Source organism: Marmota flaviventris, chromosome 4 (assembly GCF_047511675.1).
Source record: "Marmota flaviventris isolate mMarFla1 chromosome 4, mMarFla1.hap1, whole genome shotgun sequence".
Lineage (NCBI taxonomy): Eukaryota > Metazoa > Chordata > Mammalia > Rodentia > Sciuridae > Marmota > Marmota flaviventris.
Window position 1 is genome coordinate 87,067,577 of NC_092501.1, and position 24,199 is coordinate 87,091,775.

The following is a 24,199-nucleotide window of genomic DNA, read 5'->3' on the forward strand; positions in this document are numbered from 1 at the left end:
TCCATGGACCGACCTTCCTTCCTTCCTTCCTTCCTTCCTTCCTTTCCTTCCTTTCTTTCTTTCTTTCTTTTCTTTCCTTTCTTTCTTTCCTTTCTTCCTTTCTTTCTTCCTTTCCTTTCTTTTCTTTCCTTTCTTTCTTTCTTTCCTTTCTTCCTTTCTTCCTTTCTTTCTCCCTTTCTTCCTTTCTTTCTTCCTTTCCTTTCTTTCTTCCTTTCCTTTCTTTCCTTCCTTTCCTTTCTTTCCTCCCTCCCTCCCTCCCTCCCTCCCTCCCTCCCTCCCTCCCTCCTTTTCCCTTTCCTTGCAGTTCTGAGAATCGAAAGCACCTCACACATGCAAGGCAAGCACTCTACCACTGAGCCACAACCCCAGAGATTATAACAACTCTTTTTCAATAGTCAGTAAGTAGAACAACAGAAAATCACCCAAGACAAAGAACTGAACAATACCATCAACCAACCAGATCTAATTGACATTTGTAGAATACTCCTCCCAGAATAACCATTCTTTTAGTAACCATAATCATTCTTTGCAAGTGTTTATGGTACATATCAACAAAGACAGTAAGAATGTCTTGGGCCACAAAACAAACCTCAACAAATTTACTAGAATTAAAACCTTACAAAATGTGTTCTCTCACCACAATGAAATCAAACTAAAAAATCAATAACAGACAAGAGTAATGCTTAGACTTAGAAACTAAACACATGTCTAAATAAATAATCCATGGGTCAAAGAAGAAATTTTTTTATTCTAATTTGTTATACATGATGGCAGAATACAATTCATTTCATATTACACATATAGAGCACAATTTTTCGAGATACTGAATATACAAAAAGTATTTTCACACCATTCGTGTCTTATACATGTACTTAGGACAATGATGTCTAATTCAATTCTACCATCATTCCTATCCCCTAGCCCCTTCCTTTCCCCTCCCTCCCCTTTCCCATATATAAAGTTCCTCTATTCCTCCCATGCTCCCCTGCCATTGCCATTATGAATCAACATCCTCATATCAAAGAAAACATTTGGCCTTTGGTGTTTTGGGATTGTCTTGCTTCACTTAGCATTATATTCTCCACCATTTACTGCAAATGCTATGATTTTATTCTCTCTTAATACTGAATAATGTTCCATTGTATATATATGGCAAAGTTTCTCTCTCCATTCATCTACTGAAGGGCATCTGGGTTGGTTCCATAATTTAGCTATTGTGAATTGTGCTGCTATAAATGTTTGTATGGCTGTGTCCCTGTAGTATGCTGTTTTTTAAGTCCTTTGGGTATAAACCGAAGAGTGGGATAACCAGTTTAAATGGCAGTTCGGTTCCAAGTTTTCCAAGGAATCTCCATACTGCTTTCCATATTGGCTGCATCAATTTGCAGTCCCACCAGCAATGTATGAGTGTGAGTTTTTCCCCACATCCTCGCCAACACTTATGTTGTTTGTATTCTTGATAGCTGCCATTCTAACTGGAGTGAGAGAGAGTTTTGATTTAGTGAGTAGTTTTGATTTGCATTTCTCTGATTGCTAGAGATGTTGAACATTTTTCATGTTTGTTGATTAATTGTATGTACTCTTCTGAGAAGTTCTGTTCAGTTCCTTGGCCCATTTATTGATTGAGTTATTTGTGGTTTTGGTGTTAGGTTTTTAGTGCTTTATATATCTTAGAGATTAATGCTCTGATGTGCTTATGGTAAAGATTTGCTCCCATTCTGTAGGCTCTCTGTTCACCTCATTGATTCTTTTGCTGAGAAGAAGCATTTTAGTTTGAATTCATCCCATTTATTGATTCTTGGTTTTAATTCTTGCGCTACAGGAGTTTTATTAAGGAAGTTGGGGCCTAATCCAACCTGATGGAGATTTGGGCCTATTTTTTCTTCCATTAGGCACAAGTCTCTGGTTTATTTCCTAGGTCCTTGATCCACTTTGAGTTGAGTTTTGTGCATGGTGAGAGGTAGAATTTAATTTCTTTTTGTTACATGTGGATTTCCAGTTTTCCCAGCACCAATTGTTCAAGAGGCTATCTTTTCTCCAGTACATTTTTGGTGCCTTTGTCTAATATAAGATAACTGAAATTATATGGTTAGACTGTGTGTCCTCTATTCTGTGCCATTGGTCTGTAGGTCTGTTTTGGTGCCAATACTATGCTGTTTTTGTTACTGTTGCTCTGTAGTATAATTTTAGGTCTGGAATACTAATGCCACTAGCTTCACTCTTCTTGCTAAGGATTGCGTTAGCTATTCTGAGTCTCTTATTTTTCCAGATGAATTTCATGATTATTTTTTTCTATTTCTATAAGGAATACCATTGGTATTTTGATTGGTTTTCATTATAGAGGGTTTTTTTACCTTTTTCATTAAATTTATTCCTAAGCATTTTTTTTTTTTGAGGCTATTGTAAATGGGGTGGTTTTCCTAGTTTCACTTTCAGCAGATTTGTCACTGATATACAGAAATGCCTTTGATTTATGGGTGTTGATTTTATATCCTGCTACTTTGCTGAATTCATTTATTAGTAAAGAGGAAATCTTTTTTAAAAATATCTATTTACTTTTTAGTTGTGGTTGGACACAGTATTTTATTTATTTATTTTTATATGGTGCTGAGGACCGAACCCAGGGCCTCACACATGCTAGGCAAGTGCTCTACCGCTGAGCCACAACCCCAGCCCCAAGAGGAAATCTTAAGAAAAACTAAAAAATACTTTAGCTGACTGAAAATTGAAACACAGCATATCAAAATTTGTAGAATACAACCAAAGCATTCCTGAGAGGAAAATTTGTAGTATGAAACGTATATATTTAATATCAAAAATTAAGTAAATAATAACATCAGAAATCAGTGAAATTTTTAAAATCGAAGCAGTAAAAAAGATCATTGAAACACATGTCAGGATCATTGAGAAGATTAGTAAAATAAAGGCTGGGGTTGTGGCTCAGCAATAGAGCACTTGTCTAGCACATTTGATGCCCTGGGTTCGATCCTCAGTATGACAAAACATAAATAAAATAAAGGTATTGTGTCCAACTACAACTAAAAAATAAATATTTAAAAAAAGATTAGTAAAATGAAAAAAAAGATTAATAAAATTGGCAAACCTCTAAGAAGAGTGACAAATACTAATAACAGGAATGAAACTGGAGCTATCACTGCCAACCTTGCAGACATCAAAAGGATAATAGTTTTACATATAAATTTTTTAGTAGCTTTATTTTATTTATTTATTTTTATATGATGCTGAGGATTGAACCCAGCGCCTTGCACATGCAAGGCGAGCACTCTCCCGCTGAGCCACAACCCCAGCCCTTTACACATAAATTTGACACCTTTGATAATGGGCCAATTTCTCAAAAAGCACAAACCACCACAACTCACCTAATAAAATACAAATATGAATAACTTTTAAGGAAATTTAATTTTTAATTTTAAAACTCCCTAAAAGAAAATCTCTAGGCCTCCAGAAGAATTATTGAATTAAGAGGAATAGAAGGAAGAACACTTCCAAATTCTTCCTGTAAATCTAGGATTACCCTGATACCCACACCGGAATGAGTCAGTTAAAAGGTGGGGAGCAGAGTGGACTGGGGATGTAACTCAGTGATACAGTACTTGTCCGGCATGCATGAGGCCCTGGGTTCAATCCCCTGTACCACAAAGTTAAACTAAGAAAGATGACAAACCAATATACCTCGTGAATGGGGAAACCAAAATCCGTAACAAGAATTAGCAAATTGAATTCATCAAGATAGTAAAAAAATAATTATATATCATGATCAAGTATGACTTATTCCAGAAAGGTTCAGTATTCCAAAAGCAATCAATGTAGCCTAGCATATTTAAAGGCTATAGAACAAAAATCACCCAATTTTAACAGTCTGTGTAGAAAAAGCATTTGACAAAATTTAACAGTCATTCATGTTTAGGTTTTTTTATATTAAAAGGGCTCATTAAAATATAAGTGGGAGGGACTGGAATTGTGGCTCAGTGGTAGAGCACTTGCCTAGCATGTGTGAGGCACTGGGTTCAATTCTCAGCACCACATAAAAATAAATAAATAAAATAAAATTTTTTTTAAAAAATGTGTGTATACACACACACACACACACACACACACACATATAAATGGGAATTCTATATAGGCAACTTGATCAAGAGCACCAATTAAAAAAAAAAACTAACATGATGAAAAACTTATTTCCTGTCCCCTAAGGTAAGGGTATTTATTTTCATGACTCTTATTACACAACAGTAGTGCTGAAAGTTCTAATCACTACAATAAGGGAACACAAAGAAATAAAAGACCTGTACTTGTAGATGACATTGTCTCTCTAGAAACTCCTGAGGAATTTATCATGCACCCCCCCAAATAGAACAGTAACTAACATTGATTTTAGGAAGTTCACAGGATATAAGCCAGCTGTATAAGAATCAAGCACATTTATGTATACTAGCAATGACTATCTAGACACCAAAATTTAAAATACAATGTTATTTACAATTCTAAAACAATAATAAAGTATCTTCAGCAATAGCTAGTACACCTGGATATCTGTATGGAAAAAAAATTGAAGTTGACTCCTTCCTCACACCAAAAAAAAAAAGAAAAAGAAAACTCAGATGGATCAAATATCTTAAAATAAGGACTACAGCTAAGGAATTCCTTTAAAAATATAGGCAGGAGCCGGCCACAGTGATGCACGCCTGTGATCCCAGCAGCTTAGGAGGCTGAGGCAGAAGGATCTGAGGCAGTAAGGCTCTAAGCAACGCAGTGAGACCTTGTCTGTAAATAAAATACAAAATAGGGCTGGGGATATGGCTCAGTGGTTAAGTGCCCCTGAGTTCAATTCTCAGTTACCAGCCCCACCCTCACCCCCACATCCCCACACCCCCCCAAAAGAAAATATATATGTATTATATATATATATAATATATATAATATATATATATATGGGAATGTCATATGATATTGAATTTGACAATGGCTTTTTAGATATAACATTTAAAACAAGAAACAGCACTTCTCAGAAGAAGATATACATTCCATCAACAAATATGAAAAAATGTTTAACATCTCTAGTAATTAGAGAAATGCAAATCAAAACTACTCTTAAGATTTCATCTTACGCCAGTCAGAATGGCAGTTATCAAGAATATAAACAACAATAAATGTTGGCAAGGATGTGGGGGAAAAGGCACACTCATTTAGTGCTGGTGCTACTTCAAATTGGTACAATCAATCTGGAAAGCAATATGGAGATTCCTTAGAAAGCTTGGAATGGAGCCATCATTTGACCCAGCTATCCCACTCCTTGGTCTATATCAAAAAGACTTAAAATCAGCATACTATAGTAATGCAGCCACCTCAATGTTTATAGCAGTTCAATTCATAATAGTGGAACTATGGAAGCAACCTAGGTGCCCTTCAATAGATGAATGGATAAAGAAACTGTGGTATATAAACACACTGGAATATTACTCAGCACTAAAAGAGAATAATGGCATTTGCAGGTAAATGGATGTAGTTGGAGAATATTATGCTAAGTGAAGTAAGCCAATCCCAAAGCAACAAAGACGAATGTTCTCTCTGAAGTGGATGCTGATCCATAATGGGGGAGGGGGGACATGGGAAAAATGGAGGAACTTTGATGGGGCAAAGGGGAGGGAGAGGTGGGGAGGGAGTATGGGAGCAGGAAAGATGGTGGAAAGAGATGGACATCATTACCCTAGGTACATGTATAACTGCACATATGATGTGTTGCCTTATCATGTACAACCATAGAAATGTAGTTTTGCTGCAGTTGTGTACAATGAATTAAATACATTCTGTTATCATATATACCTAATTAAAATAAATAATTAAGATTAAAATATTAGGTATAATAGGAAAAAAGAATATGTTAATATTAAACTGCAATTATCTTTTGAGAGACAAACAAATGGCTTAAGAATGAAAAAAAAGAGAGCTGGGGATGTGGCTCAAGTGGTGGCGCGCTCGCCTGGCATGCGCGCCGCCTGGCTTCGATCCTCAGCACCACATACAAACAAAGATGCTGTGTCCGCTGAAAACTAAAAAATAAATATGAAAAAAAGAAACAGAAGAAAAAATAAGATATTGACTTCATCAAAATCAAAAAGTTTTGTTCACCAAAGGACACTATGAAGTGTAAACAGACAACCTATAAAACCTTGCAAATCATATATCTAATAAGGGTCTAGTATCAGAATACTTAAAGAACTCTTGCAACTCAACACCAGAAAAGCAACCCAATTAAAAAGCAGCCAAAGGACTTGAATAGACATTTCTCCAAGGAATACACAGGAACAGAAACAAAACATGAGAAGATGCTCAGCACCATCATTAGGGAAGTGCAAGTTAAAACTGTAGTGAGATTATCACAACATACCTAATCCATATAACTAAAATGTTAAAATGCTTACAACACCAAAGATTGTAAAGATGCAGAGAAAAAAAAAATGCAAAGATGCAGGTTACTTATCTTTTGCTAGTGGGAAAGTAAAGTGATAACTGCCAGTCTGAAAAATCCTGAGTATTTGTTCCACAAAAATGAAAACCTGTGTTCACCCAAAACCTGTACACAAATTTTTAACAGCTTTATTTGTAGTAGTCTAAAATTAGAAATAATTCAAATGTTCTTCAACAGGTGAATGGTTTAAAAGTATGGTAATCCATACCATGAAATATTACTCTGCAATTAAAAGAAACCAGCAAAAACCTAGATAATCTCCAGAGAATTGTGCTGAGGGGGGGAAAAAAAAAAAAAAGCCAGGGTTGAGGATTTAGCTCAGTTGGTAGAGTGCTCGTCTTGCATGCACAGGGCGATGCATTCAATCCCCAGCACCAAAAAAAAAAAAAAAGGCCAACATTACACGTTATGTACTGTATTATAGCTTCTTTTTCTTGTTGCTGGGAGTCAAAGCCAGGGCGTCATGCATGCTAGGCAAGGCAAGTAGTTGTTCTATCCCAACCTGTTAATATTTTTGAAATGATCGTATTGTAAATATGGGGAATTAATAGCTGCCAGAGAGGCTGGAGTTACAGGTCAGTGGTAGAGCATTTGCCCAACCTGTGCTAGGTCCTAAGTTCTATCATCAGCAACAGGAGGAAAAGAAAAAAGAAAAAAAAAAGCTTTTAGAGGTTAGAGGGTGGAGCTAGAGGGAAGTTGCCGTAAGCTATAAAAGATTAAGTGAGGAAGGAAAGTCTCTCTGTTGACTATATCAAGGTGAGATATTGTACTATAGTTTTATAAGATGTCACCCTTAGGGGCTGGGGATGTGGGTCAAGTGGTAGCGCGCTCGCCTGGCATGCGTGCGGCCCGGGTTCGATCCTCAGCACCACATACAAAACAAAGATGTTGTGTCTGCCGAGAAAAACTAAAAAATAAATATTAAAATATTCTCTCTCTCTCTCTCTCTCTCTCTCTCTCTCTCTCTCTCTCTCTCTCTCTCTCTAAAAAAAAAAGTAATAATAATAAGATGTCACCCTTAGAAGAAACTGAATAAATGATACCAGGGATCTTTGTGTATCATTACTTAGAATTTCAATAAAGAGCTAAGATTTTTTAATAAAAGTATGAGAACAAATGCATGGGAAATATGTATTTATTCCTTGGGTTGTGTTCTTATCTACAGCGAGTTTTTTGCACCTTTTGCCTAATTTGTTTTTTTTCTGTTTCCTGCTCTAGTGCCTTTGCTAAGTTTCCATGCCATATTTTTTTCCTTAGGCTTATACTCTGGTAGAACATGGATGAGATTCTCTTTCATACATTGCCCATATTACCTGGAACTAATTTATCTTTTTCCCCCAGCCTGCAGGTACTGCATTTTGATCCGCTGTTGTGTGTAGACTGTAGGGATAGAGGAGTTTCCTCAGCCAAATGCAGAGTTTGAATGAAAGGGTAGATTCATCATTATACAAAATATATGTAAGAAGATTTGAAGTTGGTGTCAACATACCTTATATACAAACAGAGAGATTAAAATTTTGGTATATATGTGTATTAAGAATTGTAATGCAAAAAAAAAAAAGAGTACATGTATAATGGCATTTTAAAAAAAGGGTAGATTCTGTTCTCTCTGATCCCATTAAATATCCAACACCTGCTCTACCCCTCCAAGGCATATTCCGCCCTGAGGACTTTATTCCCTTAGTTAAACAGTGATTTAGGAGCTTGTAAGCCCTTGAAGCCCTTCCTAATGCTGCTCAAGTCACTCCCAGCTGGGTAGGAGCGTCTACTGGAGGTTTTCCCTAACTTGTCTTAGGACTGTCTTCTCACCCCATTAACCTACTTTTCGCTGAATTGAAGGTTTTAATGCAATAATCTCATGTTCTCTTCTATTACTGAGAAGTAGGTTATAGAGGTAGAATTAGGAGACATGATGGAGATTCTATACCTGAAATTAGTGTTTCTTTCTCTGACTGCTCTTTTTTCCAAAGAACACTTAAAATTGTACCCCCTTTTGGTGTTTGTTTGCTGCTGATAAATTTATTAGTGGTTTTATTTTCCTTTGTTTCTTTCTTCTTCAGTTTCTTAATAAATAACACAATCTACTTCATTTATTACCTTTAATGGAATTTTCACCTTTTTTTAATATTTATTTTTTAGTTATAGGTGGACACAATATCTTTATTTTATTTTTATGTGGTGCTAAGGATCGAACCCAGTGCTTCATGCATGCTGGGCAAGTGGTCTTCCTCTGAGTCACAATCCCAGCTCAAATTTTCACCTATTGATTTGGTAATTAGGAAAAACAAGTGTTTGCAAGTATTTCTAAGGTTCAGCTAAAGCTCAAAGACTCCTGCTTTAATTTTCAGTGATATTAGAAAATATCTAGAGATCACATTTTGAAATGATATTTACTTTTCTGTTCTAAGCCCCCATTTTGGCCTGATCTAAGATTTTGCTTCCTGATGAAGTCCATCTTGTATTTCAAGTCTTTACTATTTTTCTCCTGCTTGAACAAAGATGATAATGTAATAATGTCAGGCAAAGTAACATACAGAAGGAATGACTACATCGCTCTTTTTCACCTTTTATTTTTTCCTGCAAGAATCATTTCTGGACATTATACCAAGAGTTCTAGTCTACATGTTTCATTTTTTGTTCTTGTGAGTATTTATTTGAAATTATTTAATTTTTTATAGGAACAAGTAATGAAAGAACCTGAAATTAACACAACCCTTCAGATGTACTTCTTTGGAAAAAGAGGAGAAAGAAAACTTCACTATAAAGAATTTCGAAGGTAATATAAATGTATTTATTTAGGAGAATGTTATGAAGTGCTGTGGCACATGCCTATAATCCCAGGAGCTTGGGAGGCTGAGGCAGGACCACCATGAGTTCAAAGCCAGCCTCAGCAAAAGCAAGACACTAAGCAACTCAGTGAGACTCTGTCTCTAAATAAAATACAAAACAGGGCTGGGGATGTGGCTCAGTGGTCAAGTCCCCCTGAATTCAATCCCCAGTACTAGGGGGAAAAAAATGTTAAGCATAAGAAATGAAGAAACTGGGGCTGGGGTTGTGGCTTAGTGATAGAGTGCTCGCCTAGCATGCAGGGGTTCGATCCTCAGTACCTCATAAATGTAAAATAAAGATATTGTGTTCATCTAAAACTAAAAAATAAATATTAAAAAAAAAGAAATGAAGAAACTGAATATATTCATTTCTCAACACTGCAGACCAAAAACTACTATACATGGGTCTATATGGCATTTTGTCTCTGAGAAATGAACCTATGAAGCATAAAGTTACTTATGCTGAAAATATTCTAATCTATTATAAAAAGTAATCTGTTTTATGGAATATAATAATTCTTTTTAGTAATTTTGTGTTTGCAACTAAGAGACATGCCCTTGGTGTCAGTTTATTCTTAATGCAAAACAAAGCAACCCATCTTAAAACACAGACCATTTATTATGCCCATGAGTCCTCAGGTCAGTTGGATGTAATTACAGTGGGGGCCAGGTTAGGTTGGTCTTGACTGGACTTACTCATTTGCAGTCTGCTGATAGGTTACCTCTGCTGAAACAACTTAGCTGTGCTCCACATGGTCTCTGATTCTCTAGCACAAGGGCTGGCCAGCTTTTTCTGCAAAGGGCCAAATGGTAAATATGGCCTCTGTCACAATTGCACAACTCTACTCTTGTAGTTTGAAAGCAGCCAAAAATAATACATTAACAGACATGTCCAAATTTCAGTAAAACTTTACATGAACCTTATTCTTAAACAACTTATTTAACTTCTCATTATCTGTAGAATGAGAATAATTTTATATATATATATATATTCATATATATACATACATATATGCATATATATGTATATATAGATGTATATACATATACACACACATGAATGTTTAAATATAGGATCCTGCTTAACTTCTTCCCAATGAGAGTAACTACATACAAAACAAGATACGTGCCTCCTTGTGCCACTCCATTAACCAAAGTCCTAAAACAGATATCAGAAAGCAGTACAGTATAGTAGGGAAAACACTGATTTGGGAAACACAAGCCTTGCATCTTGTTCAACTCAGTGGAGTTTAATAAAGACTTATTGAGTGCATACTATGTACTATTTGTCAGGCCATGTTTCAGACATTGGGAACAGTCCCTTATAGGGACATACAGAAACATTTAAATGCATTGTAATCAATGCTTTCATAGATTAAGAGGTATTTTGGTAATGCAGAAAATCATTTAGTGCTCCCTGTGTTGAAGTTTGGGAGCAAATGAGCAGGGAAGGACCCCATTAAAGAGGAAGACCGTGAATTTAAACAGATACTAATATGTGCAGCTATTGTATGATGTTCTTCAAGTCAGTTGAAGAAGCCTATTAGCATCCCAAGGGAACATAAGCAAGAAAGCTCATACTGAGAATATGAGCAAGAAAGTGGCTCAAACTAGCAAAAAGTGAAGTCTGCCTGGGCTTAATTAATGAGGAAAATGAAAAGATGATTACATAACAACCTCAGCACTGTTAGCGGCTACTGTTGAATACTTATGACATGTGTGGCATTTTTCTAAGCGTTTTATATATATTATCTTGCCTGTCCTTGTAAGGTGAGATAGGTATTCTTCCCTTTTATTACTGGAACCAGTGAATATGTATCACACCATTCATCAGCTCCATTTAGAAATAAGATGTTGTCTTTGATCTGTGTGTCTCTATCACTCTCACTTGCACTTTCTCTCTCTCTATCCAGTCACCAAATACTGTTAATTCTTTTCTCATCAATAATCTCTTGGATTCTTCTTGCCTCTGACAGGTCTCTTTGCTTCATGTCAGATCTATCAGTGCAGACTTGAAATGCTTCCAGTTTTAGATAATATTCTGCTTTGACAAATAAACATGGCATTTAAAAATTTGTATATCCACTACATCCAGAAAATGTAGATAACAGACTTTTGCCTACCACATAGGAAGAAGCCCAAGATAAAACAAGTTTTTAAGGTTTGGAGGGAATTTTAAAGCAAATAATTGTTTACAGTGACAAATTTTCTCCCACTGCATTAGAATGTACCTCTTTTTTCACCCCATTTATTTTTATTTAAATTGTGACATGACAGTAAAGAAATTTTAACATGTAGAAAAGTGAGTAAAGAGATCTGTAACGTATTAAAACTCATGGAAATAATAATACTTTTCACATGATTTAGTAATAAAACAAGTGCAGCATTTCTGGGTCCTATTCAGATATCCTTTCAACTTGTACCTTTCCCAGGAGCTATTGATGAAAGTTTCATCAATGTGCCATGTTGTTTTTATGAGAAAGGAATGTTGATCATATAGACATATGTTATTGTCCAAAAGATTATCGATATCTTTAGGAAGATCTTTCAATTCAAAGCCATTGGTTACGTATAAATTTTGATATCTGAAAAATTTTGGAAACTATTAATTATGATTAACATTCTAAAAGCAGTGCCCCTTAAACTTGTCTGATCATTGATAATGTTTCTATATTGGAAAAATTGTTTTCCATGGAATTTTATTTTCTTTGGATATATCAAAACAATTTACATAATTTTAAAATATTTATCAAAATGTAGATTGCCAGGGCTGGGGTTGTGGCTCAAGTGGTAGAGCACTTCCCTAGCATGTGCTAGGCACTGGGTTGATTCTCAGCACCACATATAAATAAATGAATGAATGAATACATCCATCAACATCTAATTAAAACACACACACACACACACACACACACACACAAATGTATATTGCCAGATATAATTTACACAAATAAATTGAGTATGGGAAGTCAGAGATTAAATGAAGCAGGCATTGAACCTTACCAACTTCTCTGCATCTTCTTCCCCACAAGCCTTTTTATAGCAATAACACTATAATTGCTCACTATATCAAGACACCTGTCAATCAGGAGGGAATAATGAAGGCACTTTGAAGTCCTATTTACAATATTATGGTCGAATGCTATTAATTGCTTTTATCAATTTTTTTGTATTTTAATATTTAGATTTACAGAAAATTTACAAACAGAGATTCAAGAAATGGAATTCCTTCAGTTTTCTAAAGGTTTGAGTTTCATGAGAAAAGAAGACTTTGCAGAGTGGCTACTTTTTTTCACTAACACTGAAAATAAAGACGTTTATTGGAAAAACGTTAGAGAGAGGTTGTCAGCAGGAGAGGTTCGTATGCCCTTTTCATTTGCATGTGATAAAGATGAAATAAGTTAGCATTTTCTTTTTTATTAAAGTAACTTCTAAGTTAACCAAGATTGTTCTTTTATGGAACTATAAAATCAAGTTGAAGAATATTTTCCACATACTGTTTTCCTATGAATGAACTACTAAGACAGAATTAGTATAGTAATCATGAGTTTACATTACCACTAAAGTTAGGAACAAGAATCTCCTCTTACCACTGTTATTAAATATATGTTGGAGGACCTTAGCCATTGCAAGTAAGTAAGATTATTTTTTTAAAGAGTATAAAAATTGGAAGGTAACAATTGTCTTTCCACTTGATATGATTTTGTGCCCAGAGAATCCAGTCAAAAAAATCATTAGAAACAATAATTCAAGTAAATGCCTATTGCAGTGCTAATATATTAGAAGTACCTGTCCTAGATACAAATTTCAAGTTAGAAAATGTAATGGGGTGTGTGTATGTGTGTGTGAAGTATAGAATGATGACCACCAAACTATTAGTAATGATTACTGTACAGTAGTGAGATTCCAAGTGATTTTTACTTTCTCTCTTAATACTTTTATGTATTGTTCCAAAAACCATTTTGCGGCAGACATATAATTTTATATAACTTTTTTAAAAACACTATTTCTAATGTGAAAGAAAATATTAAACATAAAGATCCCATTATAACTGAAATATAAATATATAACAATTAGAAATACATCTAACAGTGGCTGGGGTTATAGTTCAGTGGTAGAGTGCTTGTCTCGCACACATGAGGCACTGTGCACTGGGTTCAATCATCAGCACCACATTAAAAAAATAAAGGGCTGGGGACATAGCTTAGTAAGTGATTGCCTTGCAGGCACAAGGCCCTGAGTTCAATCTCCAGCACCACAAAAATAAAATAAAATAAAATAAAAATAAAGGTATTGTGTTCATCTGCAACTAAAAAAAAAAGAAAAAAAATGAAGAAAGCTTTCTAATGTTGATGGCTATCAAAGAAAACTTATCTACATTATATATGGGATATATATATATATAATAACGGCCACTCTTCCTTTAATAGGTCTATAAATATAATGATTTTATTACTTAGAACATCCTAGATTTACTGCAGTTACAAATTAACTGGTTATTTAAAAAAAGATATTTTGTTTTAGTTGTAGTTGGACACAATACCTTTATTTTATTTTTATGTGGTGCTGAGGATCGAAACCAGCATCCCACATGTGCTAGGCAAGGGCTCTACCGCTGAGCCACAACCCTAGCCCCTGATTAATAGACTGTTAATAAAATAAAGCAAAGTCTAGAAATGTGTGAAGAGGATGTTCCCACCGTAAAACAAGATTTTGTGTATGTGTATGTACACGTGAAATAGTATACAAGTAGAATATTTCTGGTAGGATGAACAGGTGTCAGTGCTTTATCTCTGGGGAAAGGAATTGAAGATTAGAAGAGTAACAAAATTTTTTTCATTATTTATACTTTGTACTGCTTGAATTTTTATGATGTTCACAGCCAAATTGAGCCAGAACATTAGGGTAGATTGCAGAAAGGCCAAAAAAAGTGCCCAGAGCGCAGCAAGACATATGTTTTACTGGGAAAAGCTTAAGAGAGTTTAGTGACTGCTTCAAGAAGAGTTCAGTAGCAATTGACTGAACACATAGCACCTCTGTCCCTCATTGTTTTGCCAAATAGTTTCTCCTCTCCCTTATCTTTTTTTGTCCAGTGGCAGCCAGCTGGATGAATAATACATATCCTTTCCACAATGCCCTCAGTTCTACACTAGTTCTCACTCAGGGAGTTTATATATTAGGGTATAGAAGCAGTGACATAATCAGCATTAGCTTGCTTAGTTTGCTTCTATGACCAGTATCCCAAGGAGTAACTACCCTGATGTACATGCAGGCAAGTAGCTTTCTACAGATAACACTAACTTGCCCCAGTTCTCAGTATGCATAAGAAAAAGCCAGTGTCCTTCAAGATACTATGTATTTGGACATTAAGGGACATAGTGTTTTACCATCCCCCTTTTCTTAAAGGATGCTACATGTTCATATTACTTCTTTAGAAACTTGAGTAAGACCACACATATGCAAAGAACATCATCCTGAAGTTCCCTACAAGTTCCCTTCACTTTTCTAAAAATAGTGAAAATGTTTCTTTTAAGTTATGAATTTTTATACTTTTTACTTTAATTTTTTTATAGTTGTAGATGGACAGAATGTCTTTGTTTATTTTTATGTGGGCTGAGGATCAAACTTAATGCCTCACACATGCAAAGCAACTGCTCTGCTGATGAGCTACAGCCTGAGCCCTATACTTTTTACTTTTAATAGAAAAATTATCTTTTAATATTTTTTTTGTTTTGTTTTGAGGGATTTCTTTGGGGTTTTTATTTGTCTGTTTCATAGGGTTGGAGATGGAATCCAGGGCTATACATGTGTTGGGCAAGCATTCTACCACTGAGCCATATCCCCAGACCTTTGTTTTTATTTGAAATACATAGATTTTGAAGTCAGATGGACAGAGTTCCACATCTAATTGTTCCACTTAATAGACCTGGTCAAATTACTTAACTCCTAAAGGATTACTTACCTAAAACTTTCGCTAAGATCACCAGAGTAAGTGGCAGAACTGGAATTTCAACGTTAAGTCCATCTCCAAACCTAAATTCTCTTATTCAGTACTATGTTCACTAGTAAAACTAAGCAGAAGTGGCCACTTAACAGACTGTGTTAGTTTCCTTGAGCTACCATAAGAAAATACACCAACTGAGCAGCTTAAACAATACAAATGTATTTCCTCACTATTCAGGAGGAAGTCAAAATTCCAGCAGGGCTATTATCTGGTAAGGTCTTCCTTCTCAGCTTGCTCACAGCGCCATCTCTTTTTGTCCTCATGCGACCATTTCTTTGTGCACACATAAGGAGACCTAGTATTCACAAGAGTGAATGAGTTCTGATATCTCTTCTTCTTATTGGACACCAGTCTTATTGAATTAGGGCTCAATTCCTATTATATATTCATCTCCTTACAGGCCCTGTCGCCAAAATAAAGTTACATTGGGGATTAAGGCTTCAAAATATGAATTCAGTCCATAACTCAGGGCCGCCCCAAGGTTTACAATGTACAACTCGAGGAGACCCCATTCACACAGTCTCCAGTCTATACAGTCACAGAGTCTGTGGCCCTACTAGTTATTCTCACACTGTTCTTAAATTCTAAAACCTTTAATTCTAGTATTATTCTGCGTCTTGAACTTTTTAATAGGCTTGCTTAGATCTAACTTTATAAGCTTTATGATAGAAAAGACGACTCACAATTATATTCATAAGATTGCTTAATGTTTTTATAAAATTGTAATAAAACCTCTTTATTTTTATTAGAGCATTAGTTTGGATGAGTTCAAGTCATTTTGCCATTTTACAACCCACTTGGAAGACTTTGCTATTGCCATGCAAATGTTTAGCTTAGCTAATCGACCTGTCAGACTAGGTAAGATATATGAATCATTTTTTTTTTAATATTTATTTTTTAGGTGGACAGAACATCTTTGTTTGTATGTGGTGCTGAGGATCGAACCCGGGGCGCACGCATGCCAGGCGAGCGCGCTACCACTTGAGCCACATCCCCAGCCCCTAAATCATTTAATTTTTATCATCCATAAGCTATTTCTGTTTTTCAACTAGATGATACCAACCAAGGAACCAGTTTTCAGCAAAATAATTTTCCTTTTATTTCTATATAGTTATTCTAGATTTACAATATCAAAAGATTTATTCAACAGTTACTGTTTTGCTTTTGTTTCTCATTCTCCTAAAAAGGAAAGGAAATATTTAAATATGTGGCTAACATTTCAATTCAATTAAAATATCTTACTTAGACTTATAGTTACTCTTATGTCATTTCTAAACCAAATTTATTATTTGAATAAATTCATTATGAGTATTTTTGTATTTTAGTTCCCAAATAATAAAACCTTAGATTTCTTTTTACTTCTCATATAATGAAAATTTAGATAATTCCACTTACACTGTTTCACCTATTTGATGGGTTGTTTTTTGTTTGTTTGTTTAAAGCGGAGTTTAAGAGAGCTGTAAAAGTAGCAACAGGACAAGAGCTCTCAAACAATATTTTGGACACGGTCTTCAAGATCTTTGATTTGGATGATGATGAATGCCTTAGCCATGAAGAGTTTCTTGGGGTGTTAAAAAACAGGATGCATCGAGGTTTATGGGTAACATATTTTGAGTTTTTAAAAAACTACTTATTATATGTTACTAATATTGATAATGTTATTATCAATGGGCAAATTACAGAGTCTTAAATGGAATTTTAACCATTTATAAAGCAATTATAAGCTATAGTTGAAACATTGAAATATCTTTTTCATAAAATGAATTTCAGCATTTTTCTTTGCTTTTAAAAAAATTTGAACCTAATAGATACCACTATTCAGAAATCAGCCTAGGATTTGACTTTGGGCTCTATAGTCATACAACCTCTTTAGATTCAAATCTGGCTTTATCGTTTATTAACTGCTGAATTTTGCATAACTTAATTTTCTGAGCCTCCAGTCATATTTCTCATCTGTCTAATGAGAATACTGATAAAATCTACCAGAAAGAATTATTAGAATTGAGTGTAAAATACTTAGCACCGCAACTGAGACACATGAAGTAAATATTAGCTATTATAATTATTCACTCATCTTCACCTATTGGTCTATAAAATAAACTTGGAATTTATTTAGATTAGTATCTGCTGGAAGCACTCATGAGAGATATCTGCAAAGGTTTCCAAAACTAGGTTCCAAAGAGAATCTACATGGTACATAGGGAGGTAGTTAGGCTGGAAGAAAGAGGATAATAGAATATACAGTGTCCAAGTTCTTGCAGATAAGGCTATTCATTTACAACTTAGAAAAGTAAGCTCAGTTTTCTGCAACAAACATAGTTTGTAGAAAATTAGTAAATTTGATTTTCATTAGTAAGTTTTACAATATAATTCACCTTCAGTTTTTCTAGGGAGGAGTGTGGGAAGGAAATAAGCAAAACCATAAAGCTCACATGAAATAATGTTTATCCTTGAAGAAAATGACTGTATATTTTACTGTTGGTCAACAGGTGCCACAACAACAGAGTATACAAGAATACTGGAAATGTGTGAAAAAAGAAAGCATTAAAGGAGTAAAAGAAGCCTGGAAACAAGCTGGAAAAGGCCTTTTTTAAATTAAAATAATAATAAGGCAATTATATTGCTCCAAATGTCAAAATTTGATATTTTTTAAAAAATACTTGCTGCTCTTCCTTTTAAGTCTTCACTGATTTCCTTTGTAATATAGAGATGCCATATATTTGCTCTCTAATTCAATAATTTCTTGATATGTTTTCAGAAAAGAACTTTTTAGGAAGGAAAATATTGTTTTATAAAATCAGATATTGGATTCTGTCCAAAGACCTAATTCCAAGTAACATTTAGTGCTTTGGGAAGATGGAAAAGCTTACTTCTTCACTGATTCTTTAGACACAAAAGCATGATACGCTTTCTGGAAGAGTGGATAAGTGCTTATGGGAAAAAAGTACTTGATTCACAAGGCCAGTGTTGATTTCAGAAGTTGTGATGTTCCTAATAGGGTAAATGAAGTTAAAACTTGAGACTTTTCTCATTTGCATCGTATCTCATGTCTGTTTTATTTCAGTTAGCTGTACATTTGGTGTCTTTAAAATAACATGTAAAAAATGTTTGTATCTTATATCTGGAAGCAGAATAAAATATTCACACATACAAAATATGCAGATGCTTCTTATTTTACATATATTTTAGTACCACATTTTAAAAATGTAAATACTTTAATTCCTTGCCACTTTCGCTAGTTTATGTTCTTAAAAACTAGTGTAGGGTTGGGGGTGTAGCTCAGCAGTAGAGCACTTTCCTGGCATGCTGGAGGCCCTGAGTTTGATCTCTAGCACTGGGAGGAAAAAATTAAAAAGTGTGGTTGGGGAGAATTTTGATCACAAGATCAGGATATCATGAAATATACTGGGTTGTGGGAAATGTTTAAAGTGATACTAGAAATTAACAGGCATTAAAGCAAATATAAAATTGTGTAAAATGGTTACTTCTTTTTAAAATAAATGATCAATAAAATTTACTAAAAAAAAAATATGCTTCTTGTGGCTAGGGTTGTGGCTCAGCAGTAGAGCACTTACCTAGCGAGGTGCTGGATTTGATCCTCAACACCACATAAAAATAAGTAAATAAAATAAATGTATTTAAAACCAGTTTTACCTCTAGAGAACTGCTCATTCCAGGGCCATGGCCGGGTCTGTAATGTCTTTTGTGAATTAAACAACTAAGCAACTTAGCACATGTCTCAATAAAAAATAAAGGTTTGGGGTTGGGGCTCAATGGTAGAGCACTTGCCTAGCATGTGTGAGGCACTGGATTTGATCCTCAGCACCACAGTAAAATAAATAAAATAAAGATATTGTGTCCCATCTTCAACTAAAAATATTTTAAAAAATAAAGGCTGAGATGTGGCTCAGTGGTTAAGGCACCCCTGGGTTAAATCCCCAATACCAAAAAAAAAAAAAAAAAAAAGGAGGGCTCATGAAAAAACAGGGAGTCAAATGAACAAAGCCAACTTGAAGGACCTTCCCAGCCAAATCTGGTACTGTTTGAGCATCAAAATAATTTAACGTCAGCCAGGCTCAGTGGAGCATACCTATAATCCCAGCAGCTTGGAAGGCCAAGACAGGAGGATCACAAGTTCAAAGCCAGCCTCAGCAAAGGCAAGACACTAAGGATATTCAGTGAGACCCTGTCTCTAAATGAAATACAAAAAGGGACTGAGGATGTGGCTCAGTGGTCGATTGCCCCTGAGTTGAATCCCTGTACCAAAAATAAAAATTAATGCCAGTAATAGATTATAAGAATATCTGTATGACACTATCACACGGTTTTGATTATTGCAGTTTTCAGGGAAGTAGTGATATCAGAAAGTATAAGTCTCCAACTTTACAATTAGTCCTCCATCAATTTGCAATTAGAGCAAATTGATGTTTCTTTTTTTAATTTTTTTTAGTTGTTTATGGACCTTTTATTTTATATGCAGTACTAAGCATCAAACTCAGTGCCTCACACGTGCTAGGCAAGTGCTCTACCACTGAGCCACAACCCCAGCCCAATGTTTCATTCATATATATATATATATATATATATATATATATATATATATATATTTTAAATTTTAGTTGTAGGTGGACACAATACCTTTATTTATGTGGTGCTGAGGATTGAACACAGTGCCTCACATAAATTAGGCAAGAGCTCTATCACTGAGCCACAAATTGATGTTTCTCTTTTTAGGGGGGTTGGGGGTACCAGAGATTGAACTCAGGGGCATTCAACCACTGAGCCACATCCCCAGCTCAATTTTGTATTAAGAGACAGGTCTCACTGAGTTGCTTAGGGCCTTGCCCTTGCTGAGGCTGGCTTTGAACTCGAGATCCTCCTGTCTCAGCCTCCCAATTGGCTGGGATTACAGGCATGCACCATAACGCTCAGCTTGATGTTTCTTTTTTTTTTTTTGGTTATAGGTGGACCCAATATATATTATTTTTTTAATATTTATTTATTTATGTATCTTTAGTTTTAGGTGAATACATTAGTTTGTTGTTGTTGTTGTTGTTTTTAATGTGGTGCCGAGGATCGAACCCAGTGCCTCATGCATGCTAGGCGAGCACTCTATCACTGAGCCACCGTCCCAGTCCCTATATTTTATTTTTTATGTGGTGTTGAGGATTGAACCCGGGGCCTCACGCATGTTAGGTGAGTGCTCTACCTCTGAGCCACAACCCCAGCCCCTTGATGTTTCTTAATCTGCAAAAGTTTTTGGTAATAATAGGATAAAAGCTCTTGGCCATTTGTCAGCCTAAAACATTATGCTGTAAAGGAAGAGTTTTCCCAGTTATGCAGATTAACATATTTCAAGGGCTTAGCCTTTAACATCTATAAGGGATGTTTCTCTTGCCCCATTAATTGATTGACTGATTTTCACTGTAAGCTCATATTCTTATGACCCAACAATTCCACTCCTAGGGACTCAAGTACTTGATGCCAGTGTTCATTGTATCATGCATTAAAAAAGTGGAAAAACAAAATGTGCTATACACATACAATGGTATATTGATAGTCCATAAAAATGAATGAGGTTCTGTTACACATTATTAGATGAACCTTGAGAAGTGAAATAAGTCAGACACAAAAGGACTAATAATGTATGATTCCACTTATGTAGGTACCTAGGATACATAAATTCCTGAGACAATAGATTCTGCCAAGTTGGCAGGGTGGAGAATTATTGCTTAATGGTTAAATAATTTTGGTTTGGATTGATGGAAATATTCAGAAACAGGAGTTGGTGATAGATGCCCAACATGATGAATACAATTTCACTGTGTGATGCATTTAAAAATGTGAAAATGGCAAATATTATGTCAATTATACTACAATTTTTAAAAATTAACAATGTTGTAAACCAAACCCACTCAATTATACACTTGAAATGAGTGAACTATACTGTATATGAAATACATCTCAACATAGATAAAAATTAACCAGTAGATGATTAAAATACAAAGTTTTTAGAAACATCAAAAGCCAACAAAAGGTTAATATCTGAATTAACATTTCTCAGCCTAATGACACCCAATATCTTCCCCACAACTATTTTTAACAAAAGCTTTGTATTCTTGTATTAGTCAACTTTCTGTTACTATAACAAATAACTGAGATAATTAGTTCATAAAAAGAAAATGGTTATTTTGGCTCACAGTTTTCAGGTTCCAGTCTAAGATCAGGCAGACTCATTGTTTTTAGGCCTTTGGGGGATGGTAATGATGGGGAGGGCATCAGGGAGAAAAACTGCTCACCTCTTCACCAGAAAGAGAAAGGGAGGAAAAGGAAAAGACCAGGGTCCCACAATGCCCTTTTTTTTTTTAATCTTAAAACACTTCATTGACAATACATTTATTTTTGGATACTTATTTTGGTCTTAATTTACCAAAATGGTGGTACCACAATGCCCTCTGAAGGCACACCCCAATGACCTAAAAGGCCTCCCACTAAGCACCACCTCTTAAAGGTTTCACCACCACCTAGTAACACCAAGGTGAGGACTAGCCCTTTATAACACATGGATCATTAGGGGACACTTAAGATCCAAATTACAGAAGTCCTTTTTACTATTCTGACTCCATAGGTAAAATAAACTTCCTCTGCATTTATTTTTTTAAGATAAAACATGAACATATAATTTTTAAAGGAATTTGTATTGAAATAACTGGCAATCAATATGTTCTATTGCTTCTATTCTAGAAGAACCCCCAAAATAAATCCCTATACATTTCCAAAACTCTAGGGTCAGTGCCATCTAAAATCTATAATAATAAATAAGGACCTCTATAGAAAAATAATAGGTCAGGCACAGTGGCTCATGCCTATAATCCCAGCTTCTTTGGGAGGCTGAGGTAAGAGGATCACTTGGTCCCAGGGGTTTGAGGCCAACCTGGGCAACACTATGAGACACCCTTCACCCCCATCTCAAAAAAAGAAGGGAGGGAGGAGAAGGACACAGGAGGGGAGCAAAGGGCAGGGGAGAGGAAGAAAGGAAAGGAGAGGAGATAAAAGGAAAAGAGAAAAAGAACCAGGTAATACTATGAATTTGGATCATTCACCATGGAGAGGTGAGATAGTAGACAGGAGATCAATCTGAGTGACTAATAAAAATAGTTGAGCTTATTAGTAATCAGAGAAGTGTGAATTAAAACAAGATACCAGTTCATGCTTATCAGATTGGCAAAAAATAAAATTCAGGTAATATCAAATATTAGTGTAGACTTGGAGAAAGAGTACCCCTTGTGTACTTCTGGTTAGAAAACAATCTGATAATCTTTAATGAAATTAAGTATGTATTCACCCTGTGATTCAGAAGTCTCACTCTTGGACAGATGCCCCCAGAAAAATAAGTTCAAATCCCATGAGGTTCAAAGAAGTTCATCTCAGTATTGATTGCAGTAGAGGGAATTTGAGTAACTCAAATGTTCCTCACTAAGGAAACAGAAAATGTGATGAGTGCATGCTATGAAATACTAGGTATTGAACTTTAGAAGCATGGGTAAATATTCAAAATATAATAAGTTTAAAACATGTAAAGCAAGATTTATATCAAATAAAATTTATGTCACAAATATAGCCATTCTTGATAATTAGAAAACATTTTGAAAATGTATACTAAAATAGAAAATATCAAAGACATCCACAGACTTCTAGAGACATATGACCTACCCAAACTGAATGAGGCGGTCATACATGCTTTAAACAGATCAATTTCAAGTAATGAAATAGAAAACACCATCAAAAGCCTACCAACCAAGAAAAGCCAAGGACCAGATGGATTCTCGGCCAAGTTCTACAAGACCTTCAAAGAAGAACAAAGTATTCCATGAAATAGAAAAGGAGGGAACACTTTCAAACTCATTCTATGAGGCTAATATCACCCTGATACCAAAACTAGACAAAGACACATCAAGGAATGAAAACTTCAGACCAATATCCCTGATGAACATAGATGCAAGAATTCTCAATAAAATTCTGGCAAGTCACATAGATAAACATATTAAAAAGATAGTGTACCATGATCAAGTAGGACCAGGGATGCAGGGTTAGTTCAACATATGGAAATCAATAAAAGTAATTCATCATTATTAATAGACTTAAAAACAAGAATCATATGATCATCTCAATAGATGAAGAAAAAGCATTTAACAAAATATAGCACATTTTGATGTTCAAAACACTAGAAAAACTAGGGATAGTAGGAACATACCTAAACAATGTAAATGCTATACTTGCTAAACCCAGGGCCAGCATCATTCTAAATGGAGAAAATTTTAAAGCATTCCCATTAAAAAACTGGAACAAGTCAAGGATGTCCTCTTTCATTACTTCTATTCAACGTCATCCTTGAAACTCTAGCCAGAGCACTTAGACAAAAGAAAGAAATTAAAGGGATACAAATAGGTAAAGAAGAACTCAAACTATCACTACTTGCTGATAACATGACTCTATATCTAGAAGATCCAAAAATTTCCACCAGAAAACTTCTAGAACTAATAAATGAATTCAGCAAAGTAACAGGATATAAAATCAACACCCAAAAATCAAACACACTCCTATACATCAGTGATGAATCCACTGAAAGAGAAATTAGGAAAACTACTCACAATAGCCTCAAAAAATAAATAAATAAATAAAATGCCTGGAAATCAATCTAAAAAAAAAAAAAAAAAGAGGTGAAAGACCTCTACAATGAAAACTCAGAACACTAAAGAAAGAAATTGAAAAAAACCTCAGAAGACGGAAAGATTTCCCATGCTCCTGAATGATGGCAGAATTAATATTGTCAAAATGACCATACTACCAAAAGCGTTATACAGATTTAATGCAATT

General features: G+C 35.0%; 1 protein-coding gene across 3 annotated transcripts in view; it reads left to right on the forward strand.

Annotated features, from left to right (window-relative positions):
• The window catches only part of Micu2 (mitochondrial calcium uptake 2), a 111,702-nt gene extending 93,225 nt beyond the window's left edge, over nt 1–18,477 (forward strand). For all 3 annotated transcript variants that reach the window (XM_027941592.2, XM_027941593.2, XM_071611333.1), the window contains 5 exons: nt 9,169–9,266; nt 12,504–12,675; nt 16,072–16,180; nt 16,765–16,922; nt 17,812–18,477. In XM_027941592.2, coding sequence (XP_027797393.1) covers nt 9,169–9,266; nt 12,504–12,675; nt 16,072–16,180; nt 16,765–16,922; nt 17,812–17,916 — 642 coding nt within the window. In that variant the 3' untranslated portion in view covers nt 17,917–18,477. The remainder of the gene's footprint in view (nt 1–9,168; nt 9,267–12,503; nt 12,676–16,071; nt 16,181–16,764; nt 16,923–17,811) is intronic.
• The last annotated feature ends 5,722 nt before the right edge of the window (nt 18,478–24,199 follow it).